Source organism: Scyliorhinus torazame, chromosome 5 (genome assembly GCF_047496885.1).
Source record: "Scyliorhinus torazame isolate Kashiwa2021f chromosome 5, sScyTor2.1, whole genome shotgun sequence".
Taxonomy (NCBI): Eukaryota; Metazoa; Chordata; class Chondrichthyes; order Carcharhiniformes; family Scyliorhinidae; genus Scyliorhinus; species Scyliorhinus torazame.
The window spans coordinates 195,813,770-195,841,339 of record NC_092711.1 but is presented as its reverse complement, the minus strand read 5'-3'; the positions used below and the strand labels follow the sequence as shown (position 1 = coordinate 195,841,339).

Below are 27,570 nucleotides of genomic sequence, written 5' to 3'. Positions count from 1 at the left end.
TCATTGGGAATGGCAAAAATGCAGTTACAACTTAAACAAATGGAACATGAGAAAGAATTAAAGCAACTTGAATACGACAGAGATAGAGAGGAAAAAGAAAGAGAAAGGGAGATACAGATCAGGGAAAAAGATAAAGAGAGAGAGTTTGAACTTCAGAAAATGGCCATGAAACATGACAGTCAGTTAAAATTGGCAGGCATAAAGGGAAACGTACAGTTGGATGATAGTGATGAGGATAGTGAGAAAGAGCGTCGTAGTCGAAGGCTTGGTGGGGATCCATTTAAATATGTCCAAGCATTGCCAAGGTTTGACGAGAAGGAAGTGGAAGCCTTTTTAATTTCATTTGAGAAGGTAGCTATACAAATGAAATGGCCACAGGACATGTGGGTATTACTTATTCAAACAACAGTACGAAGTCTTACAACACCAGGTTAAAGTCCAACAGGTTTGTTTCGATGTCACTAGCTTTCGGAGCGCTGCTCCTTCCTCAGGTGAATGCATTCACCTGAGGAAGGAGCAGCGCTCCGAAAGCTGGTGACATCAAACAAACCTGTTGGACTTTAACCTGGTGTTGTAAGACTTCGTACTGTGCTCACCCCAGTCCAACGCCGGCATCTCCACATCATGGTTATTCAAACAAAGCTGATAGGTAGAGCTAGTGAAGTGTTTGCTTCACTACCGGAGGAGGTATCTGAGACGTATGAGGAGGTGAAAAAGTCCATCTTAGGTGCATATGAACTAGTGCCTGAAGCCTACAGGCAAAGGTATAGAGATTTAAGGAAAGAATTTGGTCAAACATACATGGCGTTTGAATGGCTCAAACAGAGTAATCTTGATAGGTGGATAAGGGCTTTGAAAATAGACCAAACGAGAGAAATTATACTTTTGGAGGACTTTAAAAATTGAATTCCTGATGTAGTGAGAACTCATGTGCAAGAGCAGAGGGTTAAAACTGCGCGATTAGCAGCAGAAATGGCAGATGATTATGAATTAGTTCATAAATCAAAGTTGGTTTCCGACATCAGTTTCAGCCTGCGAGGGATAGAAACTGGGGACATGAGAAATACTCAAGTGGTAAAGGTAAAGGTGATCTGATGGGAGATAATAAGGAGACTGTACCTCAGATTAAAAAAGAAATCCAGGAGGGTGGAAGAGACATGAAAAGTTTCAAATGTTTTCACTGTAATAAACTAGGCCATGTAAAGTCAGTGTTGGTGGTTGAAGAAAAGCACTGGGACGGCTGAAAAACAGGATAAGACAATGGGGTTTGTTAGAGTGGTAAAGGAAAGCCCAAGGGAAGCGAAGGAGGTGCAAAAGATTGTTCAGTCTGTTCAAGAGATGATTTTTAAAAAAATATATATTTATTAAAGTTTTTTAACACAATTTTTCTCCCTTACAAACAATAACACCCCCCCCCCCCCCGTAACAAAAAAAATGAGAAATCGCGCAGAGCAGGATATATACATGGCAAAATGATATATTTACACAGCTTTGTACACTGGCCCTCACCCGTACGTGCCAGTTTCCCCAACCCTTCATGTTATCTCTTGGTCATCCGTCCTCCCAGGCAGTCCCCCCTTTCCCCCCTCCCCTCCCCCCCTCCCAGGATGTCCCCCCCCCCCCCCCAAGGTTGCTGCTGCTGCTGACCGACCTTCCTCTAACGCTCCGCGAGATAGTCTAGGAACGGTTGCCACCGCCTGTAGAACCCCTGCGCAGACCCTCTCAAGGCGAACTTAATCCTCTCCAACTTTATGAACCCAGCCATATCATTCATCCAGGCCTCCAGGCTGGGGGGCTTCGCCTCCTTCCACATTAGCAAGATCCTTCGCCGGGCTACTAGGGACGCAAAGGCCAGAATGCCGGCCTCTTTCGCCTCCTGCACTCCCGGTTCGTCCATTACCTCAAATATTGCTAGCCCCCAGCTTGGCTTGACCCGGACTTTCACCACCTGAGATATTGCTCCCGTCACTCCTCTCCAGAACCCCTCCAGTGCCAGGCATGACCAAAACATATGGACATGGTTTGCCGGGCTCCCTGAGCACCTTCCACATCTGTCCTCTACCCCAAAGAATCTACTCAACCTCGCCCCCGTCAAGTGCGCTCTGTGGACCACCTTAAATTGTATCAGGCTGAGCCTGGCACACGAGGAGGAGGAATTAACCCTACCTAGGGCATCAGCCCACAGACCTTCCTCGATCTCCTCCCCCCATTTACCCTTCAACTCTTCTACCAGCGCTTCCCCCTCTTCTTTCAACTCCTGGTGTATTTCCGACACCTTGCCCTCCCCGACCCATACACCCGAGATCACCCTATCTTGAACTTCTTGTGCCGGGAGCAACGGTGTTCAAGAGGTGATTGATAAGAGGCGATTGATAAGAAGGTGCCAGATGTCTTTAAAGAATTTACTTGTGTGGGTAAAGTTTACTCATGTGTACCAGGAGGGGCAGGTAAAGAAGTCACAATTTTGAGACATAGGGAGCTAGTCAATCTTTAATGGTAAGAGATGAGGAGTTATGTAGTTTGGGAAGAAGGTTGCCAGAAAAGGTGGTAATATGTTGAATTCAGGGTGAGATGAGTAGCGTTCCATTATATAAGGTGAGATTGGAAAGTCCAGTGAAGAGTAGTGAAGTGGTAGTAGGAGTAATAGAGAAACTATCTTGTCCAGGAATACAGTTTATCTTGGGTAATGATATAGCTGGATCGCAGATCGATGCCTACTGTGGTTGATAAGCCAGTGGAAAATCATCCTGGGATTTTTCCGGATTGTGTAGTAACAAGGTCGCAAAGTCACAGGTTAAGACAAGAGGAGAAATCAAAGAGTGAAGATAAAGGTGAAGTGCAATTATCAGAAATGATTTTTGATCAGATGGTTGAAAAAGAACAAGAATAGGTGGAGGATTAGGCGGATATTTTTAGTTCAGGAAAATTGGTAATTACAACAGAAAGATATAGAAATAAAACGGATGTATCAGAAAGCATACACAGAAGAGGAATCTGAGTGTATACCAGAGTGTTATTACCATAAAAGTAATGTCTTGATGAGAAAATGGAGACCTTTACATATGCAGGTGGATGAAAAGTGGGCAGAAGTTCATCAAGTAGTATTATCGGTAGGGTATAGAAAGGAGGTATTGCGAGTTGCACATGAGGTACCAGTGGGAGGTCATTTGGGGATAAGGAAAACTCAAGCTAAAATCGAGAAACATTTTTATTGGCCTGGACTACATAAAAGATGTAGTTACATTTTGTCAATCATGTCACACATAGGGCAGCATGGTGGCGCAGTGGGTTAGCCCTGCAGCCTCACGGCGCCCAGGTTCAATCCCGGCTCTGGGTCACTGTCCGTGTGGAGTTTGCACGTTCTCCCCGTGTTTGCGTGGGTTTCACCCCCACAACGCAAAAGATGTGCAGGCTAAGTGGATTGGCCATGCTAAATTGCCCCTTAATTGGAAAAAAATGAATTGGGTACTCTAAATTTTCGCAATTTCTTTTTTAAAAAATCATTTCACACATGTCAAGTGATCGGGAAACCTCAAGCAGTGATAAAACCAGCACCCTTAATACCAATTCCAGCATTTGAGGAACCTTTTACAAGGGCCTAATTGATTGCGTAGGACCGCTTCCTAAAACAAAAAGTGGGAATCAATATCTTTTGACTATAATGGATAAGGCTACTAGGTTTCCAGAGGCCATTCCAGTACATAATATTACAGCTAAAAAGATTGTGGAGGAGTTATTTAAATTCTTTACTAGATATAGACTACCCACAGAAATACAATCGTATCAAGGATCAAATTTTACCTCAAAAGTTATTCAAAGAAGTTATGGCTAGCTTAGGAATAAAACAATTTAAATCAACTGTGTACCATACAGAATCACAGGGAGCATTAGAAAGGTGGCATCAGACATTAAAGATCATGTTGAGGGTTTATTGTCAAGATTATCCAGAGGATTGGGATAAAGGAATTGCATTCGTACAGTTTGCAATTAGGGATGCACCTAATGAATCAATCAAATTTAGTCCTTTTGAACTAATTTTTGGTCATGAGGTAAGAGGACCACTTAAATTGATTAAGGAAAAATTGGTTGGTGAGAAATCGGAAATTACATGACTGGATTACATGTCAAATGTTAGGGAATGATTAAATAGAGCAGGTGAATTGGCTAGACAACATTTAAAAGTTGCACAACATGTGATGAAAAGGGTAGCGGACAAGAAATCCAAAGTTCATAGTTTTGCCAGTGGAGATAAAGTTTTAGTGTTGTTACCAGTGGTAGGTGAGCATTTAAAAGCTAGGTTTTGTGGACCTTATCAGATTGAAAGGAAATTAAGTGAGGTGAATTATGTGGTTAAAAACACCAGATAGGAGGAAGACTCACCAAGTGTGTCATGTGAATATGCTTAAAAGATACTTTGAAAGGGAAGGAGAGAAAAAGAAGGTTTTAATGATTCTAACTCAAAGTGACGAACCAAATCCAGATGACTGTGAATATGACATACCTCAAATAAAATTGGAAAATGAGGATGTTCTTAAAAATTGGGATAAATTGTTGAGTTACCTTCCGGAGGAAAAACAAACTGACCTGAAAGAGTTATTGCTATCACATGACAAGTTTGTGGAGATAAATTGAGAAGTACTAAAATAGCTATACATGATGTAGATGTGGGAAATGCTGTGCCTATCAAACAACATCCATACAGACTTAACCCTTTAAAATTGGCACAGGTTAACAAAGAGATTGAGAGTATGCTGAAAAATGGCATAATTGAAGTGGGTTGCAGCCAATGGAGCTCACCCACAGTGATGGTACCTAAACAAGACGGTACCCAACGGTTATGTGTGGACTATAGAAAGGTTAATGCAGTTACAAGAACGGACTCTAACCTATCCCACGACTGGAGGATTGCTTTGAGAAAGTGGAACAATCAGCTTTTATTTCTCAATTGGATTTACTTAAAGGTTACTGGCAGATATCTTTATCCGAAAGGGCGAAGGAGATTTCAGCTTTTGTGACTCCAGATGGTATATACCAATTCAAAGTAATGCCATTTGGCATGAAAAACACCCCAGCCACAATTCAACGGTTAACTAACAAAGTTGTTTCAGGTTTACCCAATTGTGCGGTAGACATCGACGATCTGATCATTTTCAGCCAGCCATGGAAAGGACAGTTAAAACATCTGATGGAGTTATTCGATCGACTTCAGGAGGCGTGTTTGGTGATAAACCTAGCCAAAAGTGAATTTGGAAAAGCCCAAATCACTTTCCTTGAGGAGTTTTCGATACCCTCATGAAGGGAAATAATGCAATTTCTTGGCATGAGTGGATTTGATCGAACATTTGTGCAAAGGTTTTGTAGCGTGATTGCTCCAGTGATGGACTTACTGAAGGAACGTCAAAAGTTTCATTGGACAGCGGTCTTTTAACTGGCATTTGACTGCCTGAAAGCTGTGATAACCAATGCTCATGTGTTGGAGAATTACAAAGGACTCTGTGATCAAATTGAACTAATGTATCTGACTTTAAAGAGAAATGCCGAGGCGTAGAGAAATGGACGGATCGTGCAGAGACCTTCTTGGTCAAAGAGACTGTCAATCGAGAAGGATTTCAGTTGGAAGAAGAACGGAAAAAATGGACTATATTATTATACCTGTTTGCGTGTGTTGTTTTTTGAAACAAACAAGTATATTTACTGTGTGCATTTCTTAAAGGTTAGTGCAAAGGTGAAAAATGAAACCATCTTGAAGTTGATGGGTTTTTTTTTCTTGGGGGGAGGTGTCATGTGAGAGTATCTTTAAGAAATGGGTGTTTAAGAAATGTACCTTTACGAAATGGAGCTGCTCATGTTACCTGAGTGATGTCAGAGTGTGGGTGGAGCTGAGCTCTACTTCTGCTTTTTAGTTTCAGTTTGAGAAAAAGCTTGGGGTGTGTCTGTGTGTTTTCAGTGAGTTGCACTGCTGTTGATTTCTGCCATCCAAAGACTATCTCTGGATCATTTGGTGAATTCAGAAGATAAATGTTTTCAGTAGTGACTGTAAACTCTGATGTGCTTATGTTTAAAGGTTTGTTAAGGATTTTGGGTGAAAAAGGACAGCATACGGGTTAGAACAAAGAACAAAGAAATGTACAGCACAGGAACAGGCCCTTCGGCCCTCCAAGCCCGTGCCGACCATACTGCCCGACTAAACTACAATCTTCTACACTTCCTGGGTCCGTATCCTTCTATTCCCATCCTATTCATATATTTGTCAAGATGCCCCTTAAATGTCCCTATCGTCCCTGCCTCCACTACCTCCTCCGGTAGTGAGTTCCAGGCACCCACTACCCTCTGCGTAAAAAACTTGCCTCGTACATCTACTCTAAACTTTGCCCCTCTCACCTTAAACCTATGCCCCCTAGTAATTGACCCCTCTACCCTGGGGAAAAGCCTCTGACTATCCACTCTGTCTATGCCCCTCATAATTTTGTATACCTCTATCAGGTCGCCCCTCAACCTCCTTCGTTCCAGTGAGAACAAACCGAGTTTATTCAATCGTTCCTCATAGCTTATGCCCTCCATACCAGGCAACATTCTGGTAAATCTCTTCTGCACCCTCTCTAAAGCCTCCACATCCTTCTGGTAGTGTGGCGACCAGAATTGAACACTATACTCCAAGTGTGGCCTAACTAAGGTTCTATACAGCTGCAACATGACTTGCCAATTCTTATACTCAATGCCCCGGCCAATGAAGGCAAGCATGCCGTATGCCTTCTTGACTACCTTCTCCACCTGTGTAGCCCCTTTCAGTGATCTGTGGACCTGTACTCCTAGATCTCTTTGACTTTCAATACTCTTGAGGGTTCTACCATTCACTGTATATTCCCTACCTGCATTAGCCCTTCCAAAATGCATTACCTCACATTTGTCCAGGTTAAACTCCATCTGCCATCTCTCCGCCCAAGTCTCCAGACAATCTAAATCCTGCTGTATCCTCAGACAGTCCTCATCGCTATCCGCAATTCCACCAACCTTTGTGTCGTCTGCAAACTTACTAATCAGACCAGTTACATTTTCCTCCAAATCATTTATATATACTACAAAGAGCAAAGGTCCCAGCACTGATCCCTGTGGAACACCACTGGTCACAGCCCTCCAATTAGAAAAGCATCCCTCCATTGCTACCCTCTGCCTTCTATGGCCTAGCCAGTTCTGTATCCACCTTGCCAGTTCACCCCTGATCCCGTGTGACTTCACCTTTTGTACTAGTCTACCATGAGGGACCTTGTCAAAGGCCTTACTGAAGTCCATATAGACAACATCTACTGCCCTACCTGCATCAATCATCTTAGTGACCTCCTCGAAAAACTCTATCAAGTTAGTGAGACACGACCTTCCCTTCACAAAACCGTGCTGCCTCTCACTAATACGTCCATTTGCTTCCAAATGGGAGTAGATCCTGTCTCGAAGAATTCTCTCCAGTAATTTCCCTACCACTGAAGTAAGGCTCACCGGCCTGTAGTTCCCGGGATTATCCCTGCCACCCTTCTTAAACAGAGGAACAACATTGGCTATTCTCCAGTCCTCCGGGACATCCCCTGAAGACAGCGAGGATCCAAAGATTTCTGTCAAGGCCTCAGCAATTTCCTCTCCAGCCTCCTTCAGTATTCTGGGGTAGATCCCATCCGGCCCTGGGGACTTATCTACCTTAATATTTTTTAAGACACCCAACACCTCGTCTTTTTGGATCACAATGTGACCCAGGCTATCTACACCCCCTTCTCCAGACTCAACATCTACCAATTCCTTCTCTTTGGTGAATACTGATGCAAAGTATTCATTTAGTACCTCGCCCATTTCCTCTGGCTCCACACATAGATTCCCTTGCCTATCCTTCAGTGGGCCAACCCTTTCCCTGGCTACCCTCTTACTTTTTATGTAAGTGTAAAAAGCCTTGGGATTTTCCTTAACCCTATTTGCCAATGCCTTTTCATGACCCCTTCTAGCCCTCCTGACTCCTTGCTTAGTATTGTATTCTTTGGGGGGTGTATTTGATTTCCTGGTTGCTAAGTTATTCACTGTTTGTTTTAAAAAGGTTAACTTGAGTTCATAGAATAAACATTGGTTTGTTTTAAAAATACTTGTCCATTTTCTGCTGTACCATACCTGTAGAGTGGGGCGTGTGCTCCCCAAAGGATCTGTGGCTCAAGGAAAAAGATAACTGACTTATGAAAGGAACTCTGAGCATAGAACAGGAGGGAGGGATCATATAGCAGTACCCTAGAAAGACAAAGGAGAGCGAGTAGAGGTCGCTCCATAGTTCATAGGTCATAGTCTGACAAGTACAAAGACCATGGAACAAGCTCTGAATATCACGAGGAGAGATACCTTTGAGATAAAGAAGTTATAGTTGCTACTAGCAAATTAGAAGCTAAGTTGATAAAGACAGCCAAACAAGAAGAGTTGGAAGGTTGGGAAGAATTTGTTGTATAGATTGACAGGGGATAGCCAGCTTGATCACATAGGTGGATCTCCGCAGACGGCATATATAAAGCTAAAGCCAGACCAGTGGCTCAGGGTTTTGAAGAGAAACTTGGGCAATCACAATGTCAGTGTGGAATCCCGACTGCAGGAAGAGTGAGCTTGAAGATTTTCTTAGCTCTTTTAGCAATGTATTCTTGGGAGTGTAAATCGATTGATATAAAAGCTGTGTTTCTGCAGGGCGAGAATTCAAAAGAAAGTATTTTTGAAGCCACCCAAAGAAGCTGGCAATACAGAAGGGAAGCTGTGGAAATTAAAGAAGAGTGTTTATGGGTTGAATGATGTGTCATTGGTAAGGTGTTTCTGAGTTATGTCCATCCTGTTGAAAACAAGTTGTATTGAGCTAAAGGCAGACCCAGGAACGTTCTATTGGTATCACAAGGAGAAACTCACAGGCATCTTTATGATGGATGGTGAATAGCCATAAATTAGGAGAGAGGAATGTGTAACGAGACCTGGGTGTCCTCGTACACCAGTCGCTGAGGGTAAGCATGCAGGTGCAGCAGGCGGTAAAGAAGAGAAATTGTATGCTGGCCTTCACAGCGAGAGGATTCGAGTCCAGGAGCAGGAATGTCTTGCTGCAATTATTCCGGGCCTTGGTGAGGCCACACCTGGAATATTGTATGCAGTTTTGGTCTCCTTATCTGAGGAAGGATGTTCTTGCTCTACAGAGAGTGCAGTGAAGGTCTACCAGACTTATTCCTGGGATGGTGGACTGACGTATGAGGAGGGATAAAATTACTCAGGATTGTATTCGCTGGGGTTCAGAAGAATGAGGGGGGATCTCATAGAAACCTATAAAATTCTAACAGGATTAGACAGGGTTGATGCAGGAAGGATGTTCTCGATGGGGGGGGGCATCCAGAAGCAGGTGTTACAGTCTGAGGATACGGGGTAGACCATTTATGACAGAGATGAGGAGAAATCTCTTCACCCAGAGAGTTGTCGGCCTGTGGAATTAATTACCACAGGAAGTAGTTGAGGCCAACACAGTGTATGTTTTCAAGAAGCAGTTAGATATAGTACTTAGAGCTGAAGGGTTTCAAAGGATAGGGGGGGGGAAAAGAGGATTAGGCTTGAGTTGACTGATCAGCCATGATCATAATGAATAGCGGAGTGGACTCGAAGGGCAAATGGCCTTCTCCTGCTCCTATCTTCTATGTTGATGATATTCTGTGAGGAGGTCCTGCGGAATTTGAGTATTGTGTGATCAATAGAATAAAAAAGAAGGTTAAGGTTCAGAAGTCAGGCTTCTGGGGCGGGGGGGGGGGGGGGGGGGGGGGAGTTTAATTATTTAGCGTTGGACATTAAGCAGAATAGGTTAGGCTAACCCTGAATGAGCAGTCTTATTTAGAAAATGTCAATTGCATCCCAATAGATCAGGCCAATCCCCACTAAAAGAGGACTCTGCATCCAGGGAAGAGAGAGACCAATTAAGAAGTTTGATTGGACAATTGAACGATTTTTCCCTCATACTAGGCCAAGTGCTGGTTCTGACATATTGGAACTGAGTACTATGATGAAACATACTACAGTTGAGGAAGTTTTGAGAGCAAATAAAACATTAAATAAATTAATTTTAGAGAAAAGAACACCAGTTTCCTGCTGTAGGCGGGGGTGGGCAGGGGGGGTTGAAGGGGCACCCAGAAGACTTCATTGTTCACTTTGCTTCACATGGTAATCTTCTGGGTGGATAATCTAGCACAGCGTGGTTTATCATTTCTTTGGTGGGAAGGAATAATGAGTGTTATTGACTGACTTGGAAAAAAAAATAGAAAAGGTAGTTAGAAGTACCTTCGCTGCTGAAACACTGGCGTTCATAGAAGCAATTGATATGGGGTTTACTTATCCAATATACTGAAGGAAGTCCTGTGAAAGGCACAATATGCGAAAGGTTTGCCAACAGAATGCCAATGTAGATACATTGTTTCTTTGGGACAATGGTCATTCAACAAAGAGTGTCACTGATGAAAGGTTGAGAATTGACCTTGTTGGCTAAAAGAAATTTTGGTAAGAAAAGAGTTTTGTAAACTAAAATGGTTGATGCAAGCCACCTACTGTCAGACTGTTACACGAAGAGAGGTGTTTGCTCCAAGAAATTATTAGAAGGATGCCTTGTGTTATAATGAAGATATGAAAAATCAATAATTTTTTTGATTGTGCTATAATTATTTATGCATGGTAAAGAAGGAAAAAAAGTTTTGTTTAAAGAAGGGGGAATATGGAATCTATTAATGGTTGGCTACGCTTTAATGTGAGATATAGAAGCTGAAATAATGTACAATTTTGTTTCTTTTTGATTAGTTTGTATGTCTCCTGTCCTTAAACCAATTCTTTTTTGATCTAAGCTATGAGCCTCCACTTTGTTAAGTAGTCTTTTATGAAGTACTTTATCAAATTCTTTCTCAAAATCCAAGATTGAAAACATCCACCACATTCCCTTGACATAGCTTCTCTGTTACTATCATCATAAATTAACTCGATTAGTCGATCACAATCTGTATTTTACAAATTTGTGCTTGTTAACTTAATGAACTCAAACTTCCCCATCTACCTGGTGATTTATTTTTCTGATGTGGAGATGCTGGCGTTGGACTGGGGTGAACACAGTAAGAAGTCTTACAACAGCAGGTTAAAGACCAACAGGTTTGTTTCAAATCACTAGCTTTCGGAGCGCTGCTCCTTCCTCAGGTGAATGAAGAGGTAGATTCCAAAAACATATATATAGACAAAGTCAAAGATGCAAGATGATACTTTGAATGCGAGCATTTGCAGGTAATTAAGTCTTTATAGATCCAGAGAGAGGGTTAATCCCAGGTTAAAGAAGTGTGAATTGTCTCAAACCAGGATAGTTGGTAGGATTTCGCAAGCCCAGGCCAGATGTTGGGGGGGGGTGAATGTAATGCGACATGAACCCAAGGTCCCGGTTGAGGTCGTACTCATGTGTGCGGAACTTGGCTATAAGTTTCTGCTCAGCGATTCTGCATTGTTGCGCGTCCTGAAGTCTGCCTTGGAGAACACATACCCGAAGATCAGAGGCTGAGTGCCCTTGACTGTGTTGAAGTGTTCCCCGACTGGAAGGGAACATTCCTGCCTGGCGATTAGAACATAGAACATAGAACATAACAGCGCAGTACAGGCCCTTCGGCCCTCGATGTTGCGCCGACCTGTGAAACCACTCTAAAGCCCATCTACACTATTCCCTGATCATCCATATATTTATCCAATGACCATTTAAATGTCCTTAATGTTGGCGAGTCCACTACTGTTGCAGGCAGGCCATTCCACCCCTTACTACTCTCTGAGTAAAGAACCTACCTCTGACATCTGTTCTATATCGATCGCCCCTCAATTTAAAGCTATGTCCCCTTGTGCTAGACATCACCATCAGAGGAAAAAGGCTCTCACTGTCCACCCTATCTAATCCTCTGATCATCTTGTTGCATGATGTCCGTTCATCCGTTGTCGCAGCGTCTGCATGGTCTCGCCAATGTACCACGCTTCGGGACATCCTTTCCTGCAGCGTATGAGGTAGACAACGTTGGCCGAATCGGAACAGTATGTACAGCGTGCCTGGTGGGTGGTGTTCTCACGTGTAATGGTGGTAACCATGTCGATGATTTGGCACATCTTGCAGAGATTGCGATGACAGGGTTGTATGGTGTGGTGGTCGCTGTTCTGAAGGCTGGGTAGTTTGCCTACCAACTGTCCTGGCCATGAAACAATTCAAACCTCTTTAACCTGGGATTACCCCTCTCTCTGAATTTGTGAAGACTTAATTACCAGCAAATGCTCGCATTCAAAGTGTCATTTTGCATCTTTGACTTTGTCTATATATATGTTTCTGGAACCTAACTCTTCATTCGTCTGAGGAAGGAGCAGTGCTCCGAAAGCTAGTGATTTGAAACAAATATGTTGAACTTCAACCTGGTGTTGTAAGACTTCTTACTGATTTATTTTCCTGATTAGTCTTTCGAAACCATAACTCACCACCAATGTTAGACTAACAGGTCTGTATTTACTAGGAATGTCCTTACACCTTTCGTTGAATAAGGGTGTCACATTTGCCATTCACCAATCCTCTGGTACCTTTCCCATATCTATGGGAGACTGGAAGATTAAGACAAAACCCTGTATTATTTCCACTTCATTTAGGAACCTGGGATTGAAGCGAACCAGACCCGGTGATTACCTTCCCTCAGCATAGCCAGCCATGAAGTGTGAGCATCACTAGCACAGCCACTATTTGTTGCCCATCCCTAGTTGCCCTTGAGAATGTGGTGCTGCATGATCTGGTAATTTGGGGTTGAAGGATCTGGTGAAGTTGCGATCTAGTAATCGGTAATCAGGGGCTGAGGGATCTGGTGAGCCAGGGCTGAGGAATTGAGGAAGTGGGATCTAGTGAGGTAAAATTGTTAGATCTGGTGAGGTGGGGTTTTGAAGAGGGTTGATGGATCTGTTGAAATATATTGATGGATCTAGTGTGTTCGGTTGAGAGATCTGGTGAAGTTGCTGAATGATCTGATGAGGTGGGTTGAGAGATCTAGTCAGGATGTTTGAAGGATTTGGTGAAGTGGATTGAAAGATCTGCTGAACTGGGTTGAGGGATCGGGTGAGATGCATTGAGGAAGCCAGTGAGACAGTTTTGTGGTATGTGTGAGGTGATTGAGGGATCTGGTAAGGTTGATTGAGGGATTTGTTGAGCTGGGGTTAAGGGACTTGGTGAGATGAATTGAGGGATCTGGTGACCTGAAGTTAGGGGATTCCGTGAGGTGGGTGCGGGGTCCGGTAATATGGATTGAGGTATCTGGTCAGCTAGGTTTGAAGGATCTGGCGAGAGTCGTTGAAAGATTTGGTGAGGTGAGTTGAGGGATTTTGTGAGGTAGGGGTTGTGGGATTTAGTGAGGTGGGTTGGCAGGATAGGGTGATGAAGGTTGAGGGATTTAGTGAGTTGGGTTGAGGTGTGTTGGGTTGCAGGGTCTGGTGATGTGGATTGAGGGATCTCGTAAGGTGTGATTGAAGGATTTGATGAGTTGGGTGGGGGATCTGGTGAGTTGGTTGAGGGATCTGGTGATGTGGGTTGAGGGATATGGTAAGGTGAGTTATGAGATTTTGAGAGTGAGGTTGAGGGATTTGGCGATGTGGATAGAGAATTGATGGATTCGGTAATCAGGGGCTGAGGGATCTGGTGAGCAAGGGCTGAGGAATTGAGTGAGGTTGATTGAAGGATTAGGTGAGGTAGGTTGAGGGATCTAGTGTGTTGAGTTGTGGGATCTGATGACATGGGTCAAGGGATCTGATGAGGTGGGTTTGGGGGATTTGTCAAGTTGGTTGAGGGATCTGGAGTGTTGGGTTGCAGGATCTGGTGATGTGGGCTGAGTTATCTGACAAGGTGTGATTGAGGGATCTGGTGAGTTGGTTGAGGAATCTAATGAGTTGATTGAGGGGTCTGGTGTGTTGGGTTGAGGTATCAGTTAGGTTGGGTTGTGAGATCTGGTGATGTGGTGTGAGGGACCTGGTGAGGTGTTGAGGAATTTTTAGAGCTGAGGTTGAGGGATTTGGCGAGATGGATAGAGGGTTTGGAGAACTGATGTTGATGGTTTTGGTGATCAGGAGTTGAGGGATCTGGTGAGCCAGGGCTGAGGAATTTGGTGAGATGGGTTCAAGGATTGGGTGAGGTGGGTTGAGGGATCTGATGTGTTGGCTTGTGGGATCCGGTGATATGGGTTGAGGGATCTGATGAGGTTGGTTTGAGGGATTTGTCAAGATGGTTGAGGAATCTGGTGAGTTGTGTTGTGGGATCTGGTGATGTGTGTTGAGTAATTTGGTGAGGTGGATTGAGGGACCTGGTGAGGTGGGCAGGTGTGGTCCTATGTTTGCTGGTTCACAGAATCCCGACAATGAGGCCATTCGGCCGACTAGACTGCACTGATCCTCTGAAAGAGCACCCTATCTAGGCTCACTCCCCCATCCTATCCCCTTAAACCCATCTGCACATCTTTGGACTCAAAGGGACAATTTATCATGGCCAACCCACATAATCTGCACATCTTTGGATATGTGGATGGAAACTGGAGCACCCGGAGAAAACCCACGCAGACGCAGGGAGAAAGTGTAAACTTCACACAGACAGACGTGCGAGGCATGAATCAAACCCGGGTCCCTGGCGCTGTGCGTCAGTGGTACTAACCATTATGCCGCCCATTCTGCCTAATGGACTGGTTTGCATTGAGTACACAAATATAAATACAAATATAAGAACAAATACTCATACCCAAGTTTGCTTTTCCTCAGTTGTCAGCCCCTTTGTCAGACCCTTATTCACATTAATTAGCCTAGAGAATCAGAATGGATCTGACCAATTCCTGCTGAGACATTAAATCCAGTCTCAGGTTTCTCTCCCAAGTGGACAGATAAATGAAAGAGGAGGAAAGAATTCACAGTTATGCCCTGGATAATATTTATCCACCTGTAGGAATGATAACACTAGCACAGCTTTACTCAGTCACAGTACTGAGTCTTACTTCGGATTGTCTATTGGTAGGTGAGGTGTTGTTTGACAGAGAGGTGAGGTGGTGACACAGGGAGAGGTTCAGTGTTTGGGATTCACAAAGCCCTACATGAAGAGTGAGCAGAATGGAATTGAGGAGAGCTCATAGTTATGGTCCTTTATGGCTTTCTCATTTTCAGGATTACCACCACAGCAGCTTGTATGATGGATCTGCGGAGGTACCCCCTGGATGAACAGAACTGTACATTGGAAATAGAGAGCTGTAAGTATGACCGAGAAATAGTACCTCATTCAGGAGTTATAGAGATGAGAGTTTCAGAATGCAGCACTCTGATCCACAAGGAGCAATTCCCTTCACTCCTCTTCCTTCCGTCTTAAGGACACTTTTCATTCGGCATTTTCACCCCCAGAGCTCCGACAAATAGTGGGGAACATCACAGTAAATTTGAGGGGGATAATTACACGCACAACACCCACACACAGAGCCCCCACACACAGACCCCCACACACAGACCCCCCACACACAGACCCCCCACACACAGACCCCCCACACACAGACCCCCCCACACACAGACCCCCCCACACACAGAACCCCCCCCACACACAGACCCCCCACACACAGACCCCCCCACACACAGACCCCCCACACACAGACCCCCCACACACAGACCCCCCACACACACAGACCCCCCACACACAGACCCCCCACACACAGACCCCCCACACACACAGACCCCCACACACACAGACCCCCACACACACAGACCCACGCACAGACACACACAACCACAGAACCATGCACACACATCTCCACACACACACATCTCCCACACAGACATACACACAGACCCCTGACATAGACCCCCACAAACACAGACCCCCACACACAGACACACACACAAACACGCAGACTCCACCACACAGATCCGCACACACAGATCCGCACACACAGACCCGCACACACAGCCCCCCGCACACACAGCCCCCTGCACACAGACCCCCACAAACGCATTGTCCCATGCCCAAACCACCACACACAGACCCCCCCACTCACACACTGATCCACACACACACAGATCCACATACACAGACTTGCACACACAGTCCCCCGTACACAGACCCCAACAAACAAACCCCCACAACAACATCTATACAGACAATCATCCATACACAGGCTCCACACACACAGACTAGCACCCACAGACCCCCTTCCACGAACATTCAAACCCTCCACCACCGACGAACAGTGAAAGCCGTGTGTACGATCTACAAGATGTACTGCCATAACCCACCAACGTTCCTTACACAACACCTTCCAAATCCACAAACACTACCATCTAGAAGGACAAGAGCATCAGATACCTGGAAACCCCAGCATCTGGAGGTTCCCCTCCAAGTCACTCACCACCCTGTCTTGGAAATATTCCGCCGCTCCTTCACTGTCACTGGGTCAAAATCCTGGAACTGCCTCCCCAACAGCACAGTGGGTGTACCTTCACCACAAGGACTTCAAGAAGGCAACCCACCACACTGAAGGGCAACTAGGGATGGGTAATAAATGTTCACCTAACCAGCGACAAAATGAATTTTAAAATTCATAAATGAATTTTAAAAAACATACTTTTACAGTCATTAAAAAAAATTTTTGTTAGTTTTCATTCATGTTCTGTTCTTCCTTTCTTTATAAGACCATACGATATAGGAGCAGAATTAGGCCATTGGGCTATCGAGTCTGCTCCACAATTTAATCATGGCTGATATTTTCTCATCCCCATTCTCCGGCCTGCTCCCTATAATCCCTGATCCCCTCATTAATCAAGAACCTATCTATCTCTGTCTTAAAGACACTCCGTGATTTGGCCTCCACAGCCTTCTGCGGCAAAGAGTTCCACAGATTCACCACCCTCTGGCTGAAGAAATTCCTCCTCATCTCTGTTTTAAAGGATCGTCCCTTTAGTATGAGGCTGTGCCCTTGAATTCTAGTTTTTCCTACAGTTTCTTGGCCTTCCTTTCCTCCCAATCCTCAGGTTCAATTTCTGGCAACTTTATAAGCCTTTTCTTTTCATTTTATTGAATCCTTAATTTGCTTTGTCAGCCACAGTTGACTGGCATTTTGGAGTTTTTGAACCATGAAGGAATAGTTCATTGACGACTATCCATCGCCTATGTACAGTCACACATGTTAATGTATTTTCCCAATCCACCTCAGTCAATTTGTCCCTCATGCCTTAATAATTTCCTTTATTCAACTTTAACACCTAACAAACCATTGTCCAATGTCATAAAAACCCATCTGGTTCACTAATGTCCTTTAGGGAAGGAAATCTGCCGTCCTAACCTGATCTGGCCTACATGTGACTCCAGACTCGCAGAATGTATTTGACTCGTAAATGCCCCTCTGAAATGGCCGAACAAGCCACTTAGTTCAACGGCAAGTAGGGATGTATGTACATGTGTGCCTGCTGGCCGTGTGTGTGAGAGAGAACTTACGGGATTTTCCATCGGCAGGATCCTCCGCTTCGCCTGCTGCACACCCACACCCTCGAGTTTCCCAACGGCATGGGGATGGCCACAATGGGAAACCTCATTGGCCGGCTGCCGGAACGGAGAAAACCGCTGCAAGCGGGGGCACGCCACGCCAGTTAACAGGGCTGTTGTTATGGAGACTCCTGCCCGAGGGGTTTGATAGTATAGCATCATTTCACCAGTCACTCTACATCTGCCTGAATTCTCTCCTGCTTGCTGTTCTTACATTTCACCAGTCAGTCTATTTGTTTCACTTCAGCTTGGTTTTGTTTACTTTGGACCTCGAGAAACAGTTTGAGTGAGCGCAGTGATGGCAAAATCTTTCCGTCTTAGCCTTGTGAATGGATACTCATAGATTCCACCTCTCTTTAGAATGGTGACTCAGCATCCTCATCCTTTTTCATATCTGGTTTATGATGGATGGTGACCAGGACTCAAGCATTCCTGATAATTATAATAATAAAGTGCCCCAGCCTATAATTCTGTTTAATATCCATTGCATTGGACCTGTGAGTGTCAAGTAACACATTCCTTTGCCTCTTTTCACATGACCTCTGCAGATGGCTACACCACGGATGACATTGTATTTCACTGGGAAGGTGGTGAAACAGCAGTGACAGGGGTGGACAATCTAGAACTGCCTCAGTTCACAATCGTTGAACTTAGCTTGGTGTCAAAGGAAGTGGTTTTTGCAACAGGTGAGATTCTTTGCAGCTTGTTGGACTGTGTTGTGTATTATTCACAGAACGATATCAGCTACATCCCATTAATACATCTGTCATAGAACATAGAGCAGAAGGAGGCCATTCAGCCCATCGAGTCTGCACCGACCCACTTAAGCCCTCACTTCCACCCTATCCCCGTAACCTAATAACCTTTTTGGTCACTAAGGACAATTTGTCATGGTCATTCCACCTAACCTGTCGTCTCTAAGTTTCACAACACAAGCACAAAACACATCGCCCTTGGAGTACTGAGCATACCACCATTTGAGTCTCTTTCTAATTTTGGATGTTGTCCATACCCTTTCACAATTACTATAGTTACCCAAGCCCATGACCTTATCCCTCACCATCCTGTCAATTGCTACAATCCAGTCTCCATTACACCCAGGCCTAACTCAACACAGACATCCTGCTTATTTAAGTATACCGCCCCCAAATTCATCCTCCAACTATTTTCACCAGCACACCTCCATGTCCCCTCTTCATCAAAATCATAGTCTTTCCCAGTACAGTGGATAATTCTCTTCACCTTGCCCATACTCTGATCTCGCATCGACTCACATGAATCAACGTTCACAAAAGTAATGATTTGCAACATTATTTTTTGATGAAGACGGTGTAGAGGAAGCTTTACTCTGTATATAATCCTTTGCTGTACCTGTCCGAGGAGTGTTTGATGGGAACAGAGTAGAAAGAGACTCAAATGTTGGTATGCTCAGTACTCCAAGGGCAATGTGTTTTGTGTTTGTTTGTGAAACTTACAGAGCAAAGTTCCCTTTACATTGTTTACTGTTAGGAAAGGCTTACGTTCACATGCTATGTCCCCATTGGCTCTGTCATGTGGCCCACAAAGTATCGCCCCCTTAAAAGGGCCATGCTACCACATTCCTTCCACCTTAAATTCCTTTACAAATTCCTGTAAAATACAAACAGAAAAACTCTTATTTACAGTTATAAACATTCAAATGGGTCACAATATGGGAGCTCAAAATGAAGTTCATAAGGCAAGTCTATCAGGCGACTTCCTAACTCTTGCCGAACATCTCAAATGGGACACTGGCTCTTGCAGATTAGGAGCATCTGAGCCTCCAGCAACAGGAGGCGTTCAATAGAATTCATAACAGGGGTCGTGATGACTACCACATCAGCGCCCTCAGTGGCCCTTGAAGAATCTTCTTGAGAAGATCTTGGTTCTAATACCACTGCCTCGGCAAATGGTAAACCGGTTTATTATTTATTTTCTAAATGGGGAAATGCTTAGGAAATCAGAAACACAAAGGGACTTGGGTGTCCTTGTTCACGATTCTCTTAAGGTTAATGTGCAGGTTCAGTCGGCAGTTAAGAAGGCAAATGCAATGTTAGCATTCATGTCAAGAGGGCTAGAATACGAGACCAGGGATGTACTTCTGAGATTGCATAAGGCTCTGGTCAGACCCCATTTGGAGTATTGTGAGCAGTTTTGGGTCCCGTACCTAAGGAAGGACATGCTGGCTGGCCTTGGAAAGGGTCCAGAGGAGGTTCACAAGAATGATCCCTGGAATGAAGAGCTTGTCGTATGAGGAACGGTTGAGGACTCTGGGTCTGTATTCGTTGGAGTTTAGAAGGAAGAGGGGGGGATCGTGTTGAACCTTACAGGATACTGCGAGGCCTGGATAGGGTGGACATGGAGAGGATGTTTCCACTTGTAGGAAAAACTAGAACCAGAGGACACCATCTCAGACTAAAGGGACGATCCTTTAAAACAGAGATGAGGAGGAATTTCTTCAGCCAGAGGGTGGTGAATCTGTGGAACTCTGCCGCAGAAGGCTGTAGAGGCCAAATCACTGAATGTCTTTAAGACCAAGGTAGATAGGTTCTTGATTAATAAGGGGATCAGGGGCTATGAGGAGAAGGCAGGAGAATGGGGATGAGAAAATATCATCCTTATTGAATGGCGGAGCAGACTCGATGGGCCGAGTGGCCTAATTCTGCTCCTATGTCTTATGGTCTTTTGGTAACTGGGGTTGGGTCCACCTGTCCCTTTAAGGAGATGTCGGATTCTCTCTTCCTCAGATGTTAAGCATGTTTTCTAGCCTCACGATGCTGTAGGTCTATGGCATAGGATAGGTGCCCAGTCTTGGTAACAAACTCCTCCAGGCAACCATTCCGGTCCTCCACCAAAGTTCCATACGTAAACTAAATCATCTGTTTGAAATGATCTGTCCTTCGTGGTTGTATCGTGGTAGCTTTTCTGTGAGGACTGCTTTGTCTTAATCCTCCAAACAAATTTTGAAAAATAAGGTCCAGCCGGGCCCTGAGATGCCGACCCATTAACAACTCAGCTGGGGCAATTGAATTGTAGAAGAGCAAGATGTCCATGAAGAGAAGCTGTAGTGGCCTCTGAGCTTGTTTCTTTATTGATGCTTTGAAAGTTTGGACAGCTCGTCCAGCCAGCCAAAGAACAAAGAACAAAACAGCATAGGAGCAGGCCCTTCAGCCCTCTAAGTCTGTATTGGTCATGATACCAACCTTGGTATACTCCCCTTCCTAGTGCCGTATCCCTCTATACCCATCCTATCCATGTATTTGTCGAAATTGAACGCTATTAGTATATCTGCTTCCACAACCTCCCCTGGCAGCGCATTCCAGACACTCAGCAACCTCTGTGTAAAAAACCTGCCTCGCACATTTCTTCTAAACTTTGCCCCATGGACCTTAAACCTATGCCCCCTGGTGACTGACCCTCCACCCTGGAAAAGTGTGCCATCCCATCCACTCCATCCAGGCCTCATAATCTTGAAAGCCTCCATCAGGTCACCCCTCAACCTCCATTTTCTAATGAAAACAGTCCGAGTCTATTCAGACTCTCCGCATAATTAACACTCTCCAGACCAGGCAACATCCTGGTAAACCTCCTCTGCACCCGCTCCAAAGCCTCCACATCCTTTTGATAGTGTGGCGACCAGAATTGTGCGCAATATTCCAAGTGCGGCCTTACCAAGATTCTATACAACTGTAGCATGACTTGCCGGTTTTTATACTCAATGTCCCATCAAATGAAGGCAAGCATTCCAGCCGGTTTGATGCGGAGTGGTAGGGGGCTGTCTTTATGAGCTGGATTCCATTGAATTGCACAAGGAGTTGAAACTCCGCAGCTTTGAAGGCAGTACCGTTGTCTGAGACAATCACCTCAGGCAGGCCATGAATAGAAAGAATTTTGCATAGTTTGTCCACTGTGGCTCGAACGCATAGGCTGAACATCTAGCCACTTCAAGCGGGCATCTACTACAACCAAAATCATGATGCCCAAAAAGGGACCTGCAAAGTCTACATGGAGTCTCGTCCATGGATGCCCCGTCCACTCCCAAGCGTGAAAACTTGCTGGAGGCGCGTAAGGTTGTGTTGAGAGTGACTGGTCACATGAATTGACCATACTTTCGCTGTCGATCCTTGGCCACCATATGTGACTCCTGGCCATTTTAGATTGCCCAGTGTTATCGCTGTGCAATTCTTAAAGAAGAGGCTGCTGCCTGAGGCTAGCACTATCACTCTGGAACTTCACAAGAGAACCCCGTTCTCACAAGTGATTTTGTCCCGACGTTGCAGAAAGAGCCTAATCTGTTCCTACTTCACAAAATGCCAGTCCTTTAGGACCATTCTCTTGACTCTCGACAACACAGAGTCTCTGTTGGTCCATGCTGTAATGTGGCCAGATGAAATAAGTAAGATATCAAGAAAATTTACAGCCAGGACGATCTCCTGCGGAGTGGGAGGTTCATAAATTGTTTGTGGTAATGGAAGCTCAAAGCATCCACATTTGATTTCTGGATTTCCCGATCTATGCTGAAAGGTTTACGAATCTGCTGCCTAGAACAGGCCCATCTTTGCAATCGAGCTGAAGCTATTTGTGGGACAAGCTTATCTTTACGTAAAATGCCAACTAATGGATTATGGTCCGACATGATGGTAAACCTATTGATGAAATTTACTTATGCCATAAATGACGGTCAGACTTCCTTTGTCGATCTGGGAACATGTCCTTTTAGCATCTGACAGTGTTTGGGATACTTAGGCAAGAAGCCTTTCCACACCATCTTCCATTTTGCGTGCGAGTACCGTACCGATACGTAGAAACATAGAAAATAGAAGCAGGAGGAGGCCATTCAGCCCTTCGAGCCTGCTCTGCCATTCAATATGATCATGGCTGATCATCAAGTTCAATACCCTCATTCCGCCTTCCCCCCTCCGCGTATGCCCTGATACCTTTAGCCCGAAGAGCTACATCTCTTTCCTTCTTGAAATTACACAACATTTTAGCCTCAATCACTTTCTGTGTGAAGTGAATTCCACAGATTCACCATTCTCTGGATGAAGAAATGTCTCCTCACCTCAGTCCTAAAAGGGCTTATCCTTAAACTATGACCCCTACCTCCGGACTCCCCCACTATCGGGACCATTCTTTTATTCTTTCTGAATCTACTGTACCGAGATGCATCGCAAGTAACCACGATGAGTTTATCCGGGTCTGGCACAAAATCATGTTGGTGTTGCTTCTGGCTCTATGTAGATCTTCAGCTCCAGACATAGAGCTGTGAATCTTCGAACACTTTCTCGCACTTCTTCAGAAGTTGTTGCAAGTAACTCTTTAAATCCACTAATTGATTAACTATTTCCCAGTTAAACCTAATTTAGGGAACCATGCTCTGCCAAATAGAGCAGCAAAGTTTCCACGGACAACGTGAGGAGGCAACTTTGTTGTCTGCCCATTTTCACCATACTTTCACCACAACACATCTTTTAATGGTACAACCTCTTCAATGTAAAGATCGTATTTGATGGGTTTAAGGGAAGATGCTTCAGCTTTTGATGATAAATTGTCTGTTATTAGTGATACTGTTGCACCCATATCCAGCACCATTTTAATTTCACGACGTTCAAGTTTTGGATATGCCCAAAAATGTTGATCACCCTGCATCGATAAAACACCTAGCTTTATTCTCCCCATGTCTGTGTGGGTTTCACCCCCCCGCCCCCCCCCCCCTCCCCCCAGTTTCGTTGTCTTTTGAGTGATCATGAGCTTCCTCCATTAATTTGTAGACAAGAGTAGGTTGTTCTCCCAGAGAGCCAGAGAAGACAGAGCCAGGAGTGAGACACAGCTAAGAGTGAGTTTGGGAATTTGAATCCAGGTGGGAATTGAATTAAATCAGTAAGGCAGCTCCTTTTAAATTTTAAATGATCTAAAAGCAGGTGGGGGAGGGGAGTCAATTCAGGACAGTTTAAAAAGAGCAACTTGTAAACTCACTCCCAGTGAGTTCTCCCAGTGAGCCAGAGAAGACAGAGCCAGGAGTGAGTTTGGGAATTTGAATCTAGGTGGGAATTCGAAGCTGGGTGGTGAGGAAGTGCTTTTTATCCCTGGTAAGTGACTGGTAAGTAGTGTTTCTGTTTTTCTGTTTCTTTGCATTGGTATATTTATTTATCTTTTCTTTGTTGTTTTTTTTGTTGAAATTGTAGTTGTTGAAGTTAACCGAAGGTTTAAGACATGGCAGGAGATCTCAGACCCGTGTCATGCTCCTCGTGTGCGAAGTGGGAGCTCAGGGACACGTCCACTGTCCCTGGCTCCTTCACGTGCAAGAAGTGTGTCCAGTTGCAGCTCCTGTTAGACCGATTGATGGCTCTGGAGCTGCGGATGGACTCACTTTGGAGCATCCGCGATGTTGAGGACGTCGTGTATAGCATGTTTAGCGAGTTGGTCACACCGCAGGTGATAGGTACTGAGGGAGATAGAAAATGGGTGACCAAAAGACAGAGCAAGAGTAGGAAGGCAGTGCAGGTGTCCTCTGCGGTCATCTCCCTGCAAAACAGATATACCGCTTTGGATACTGTTGAGGGAGATGGCTCACCAGGGGAAGGCAGCAGCAGCAAGGTTCATGGCACCGTGGCTGGCTCTGCTGCGCAGCTGGGCAGGAAGAAGAATGGCAGGGCTATAGTGATAGGGGACTCAATTGTAAGGGGAATAGACAGGCGGTTCTGCGGACGCAATCGAGACTCCAGGATGGTATGTTGCCTCCCTGGTGCAAGGGTCAAGGATGTCTCGGAGCGGCTGCAGGACATTCTGTCGTGGTGCACATAGGCACCAACAATATAGGTAAAAAATGGGACGAGGTCCTACAAGCTGAATTTAGGGAGCTAGGAGTTAAACTAAAAAGTAGGACCTCAAAGGTAGTAATCTCAGGATTGCTACCAGTGCCACGAGCTAGTCAGAGTAGGAATGGCAGGATAGAGAGGATGAATGCGTGGCTCGGGAGATGGTGCAAGAGGGAGGGATTCAAATTCCTGGGACATTGGAACTGGTCCTGGGGGAGGTGGGACCAGTACAAACCGGACGGTCTGCACCTGGGCAGGACTGGAACCGATGTCCTAGGGGGGGGGTGTTTGCTAGAGCTGTTGGGGAGAGTTTAAACTAATGTGGCACGGGGATGGGAACCGATGCAGGAAGTTGGAAGGTAGTAAAACAGGGACAGAAATAAAAGGCAGTAAGGGGGAAAGTGTAAGGCAGAGAAGCCATAGTCAAAAATCAAAAAGGGCGACAGTACAAGTTACAGTGACTGAGGGGAGCTCAGTGAATAGGACCAGGGATACTAAAAGAAATAAAACGGGAAGAGAAAACATTAATGGTAAGCGACGTGGCAGGTTGTTACATGAAGATATGGGTTCAACGACAAGGAAAATTAGGAGAAAGGTTAAGAGGAAATATAACTTAGGAGAGGTTACTGATCGAGGTGTTAAGATTCAGAACAGAGGTAAAAAAGCCAACATAAGTGTACTTTACCTGAATGCTCGTAGTATTCGGAATAAGGTAAATGAGTTGATGGCGCAAATCATCGTGAATGACTATGATTTAATGGCCATTACTGAAACGTGGTTAAAGGATGGTCACGACTGGGAGTTAAATATCCGAAGGTATCAAACTTTTCGGAAGGACAGAGTGGATGGTAAGGGAGGTGGTGTAGCTCTGTTATTTAAGGATGGCATCCGGGCAACAGTAAGGGATGACATCGGTGCTATGGAGGATAAGGTTGAATCCATTTGGGTGGAAATCAGGAATAGTAAGGCGAAAAAGTCACTGATAGGAGTAATCTATAGGCCACCAAGTAGTAACATTATGGTGGGGCAGGCAATAAACAAAGAAATAACTGATGCATGTAGAAATGGTACAGCAGTTATCATGGGGGATTTTAATCTACATGTCGATTGGTTTAACCAGGTCGGTCAAGGCAGCCTTGAGGAGCAGTTTATAGAATGTATCCGCGATAGTTTCCTAGAACAGTATGTAATGGAACCTACAAGGGAACAAGCGGTCCTAGATCTGGTTCTGTGTAATGAGACAGGATTGATTCAGGATCTCATAGTTAGGGATCCTCTCGGAAGGAGTGATCACAATATGGTGGAATTTAAAATACAGATGGATGGTGAGAAGGTAAAATCAAGCACTAGTGTTTTGTGATTAAACAAAGGAGATTACAATGGGACGAGAGAAGAACTAGCTAAGGTAGACTGGGAGCAAAGACTTTGTGGTGAAAAAGTTGAGGAACAGTGGAGAACCTTCCAAGTGATTTTTCACAGTGCTCAGCAAAGGCTTATACCAACGAAAAGGAAGGACGGTAAAAAGAGGGAAAATCGACCGTGGATATCTAAGGAAATAAGGGAGAGTATCAAATTGAAGGAAAAAACATACAAAGTAGCAAAGATCAGTGGGAGACTAGAGGACTGGGAAATCTTTAGGGGGCAACAGGAAGCTACTAAAAAAGCTATAAAGAAGAGTAAGATAGATTATGAGAGTAAACTTGCTCAGAATATAAAAACAGATAGTAAAAGTTTCTCCAAATACATAAAACAAAAAAGAGTGGCTAAGGTAAATATTGGTCCTTTAGAGGATGAGAAGGGAGATTTAGTAATGGGAGATGAGGAAATGGCTGAGGAACTGAACAGGTTTTTTGGGTCGGTCTTCACAGTGGAAGACACAAATAACATGCCAGTGACTGATGGAAATGAGGCTATGACAGGTGAGGACCTTGAGAGGATTGTTATCACCAAGGAGGTAGTGATGGGCAAGCTAATGGGGCTAAAGGTAGACAAGTCTCCTGGACCTGATGGAATGCATCCCAGAGTGCTAAAAGTGATGGCTAGGGAAATTGCAAATGCACTAGTGATAATTTACCAAAATTCACTATACTCTGGGGTGGTCCCGGCGGATTGGAAATTAGCAAACGTGACACCACTGTTTAAAAAAGGAGGTAGGCAGAAAGCGGGTAATTATAGGCCAGTGAGCTTAACTTCGGTAGTAGGGAAGATGCTGGAATCTATCATCAAGGAAGAAATAACGAGGCATCTGGATGGAAATTGGCCCATTGGGCAGACGCAGCATGGGTTCATAAAGGGCAGGTCATGCCTAACTAATTTAGTGGAATTTTTTGAGGACATTAACAGTGTGGTAGATAACGGGGAGCCAATGGATGTGGTATATCTGGATTTCCAGAAAGCCTTTGACAAGGTGCCACACAAAAGATTGCTGCATAAGATAAAGATGCATGGCATTAAGGGGAAAGTAGTAGCATGGATAGAGGATTGGTTAATTAATAGAAAGCAAAGAGTGGGGATTAATGGGTGTTTCTCTGGTTGGCAATCTGTAGCTAGTGGTGTCCCTCAGGGATCAGTGTTGGGCCCACAACTGTTCACAATTTACATAGATGATTTGGAGTTGGGGACCAAGGGCAATGTGTCCAAGTTTGCAGACGACACTAAGATAAGTGGGAAAGCAAAAAGTGCAGAGGATACTGGAAGTCTGCAGAGGATAGGCTAAGTGAATGGGCTCGGGTCTGGCAGATGGAATACAATGTTGACAAATGTGAGGTTATCCATTTTGGTCGGAATAACAGCAAAAGGGATTATTATTTAAATGATAAGATATTAAAACATGCTGCTGTGCAGAGAGACCTGGGTGTGCTAGTGCATGAGTCGCAAAAGGTTGGTTTACAGGTGCAACAGGTGATTAAGAAGGCAAATGGAATTTTGTCCTTCATTGCTAGAGGGATGGAGTTTAAGATTAGGGAGGTTATGCTGCAATTGTACAAGTTGTTAGTGAGGCTACACCTGGAGTATTGTGTTCAGTTTTGGTCTCCTTACTTGAGAAAGGACGTACTGGCACTGGAGGGTGTGCAGAGGAGATTCACCAGGTTAATCCCAGAGTTGAAGGGGTTGGATTACGAGGAGAGGTTGCGTAGACTGGGACTGTACTCGTTGGAATTTAGA

The 27,570-nt window shown here is 44.6% G+C and overlaps 1 protein-coding gene across 1 annotated transcript in view; it reads left to right on the top strand.

Annotated features, from left to right (window-relative positions):
- Positions 1-27,570, top strand: part of gabrb4 (gamma-aminobutyric acid type A receptor subunit beta4) — a 262,963-nt gene that overhangs the window by 206,308 nt on the left and 29,085 nt on the right. The window contains exons 5-6 of the mRNA XM_072504957.1: positions 15,211-15,293; positions 18,118-18,255. Of these exons, the coding sequence (XP_072361058.1) occupies positions 15,211-15,293; positions 18,118-18,255 (221 nt within the window). The remainder of the gene's footprint in view (positions 1-15,210; positions 15,294-18,117; positions 18,256-27,570) is intronic.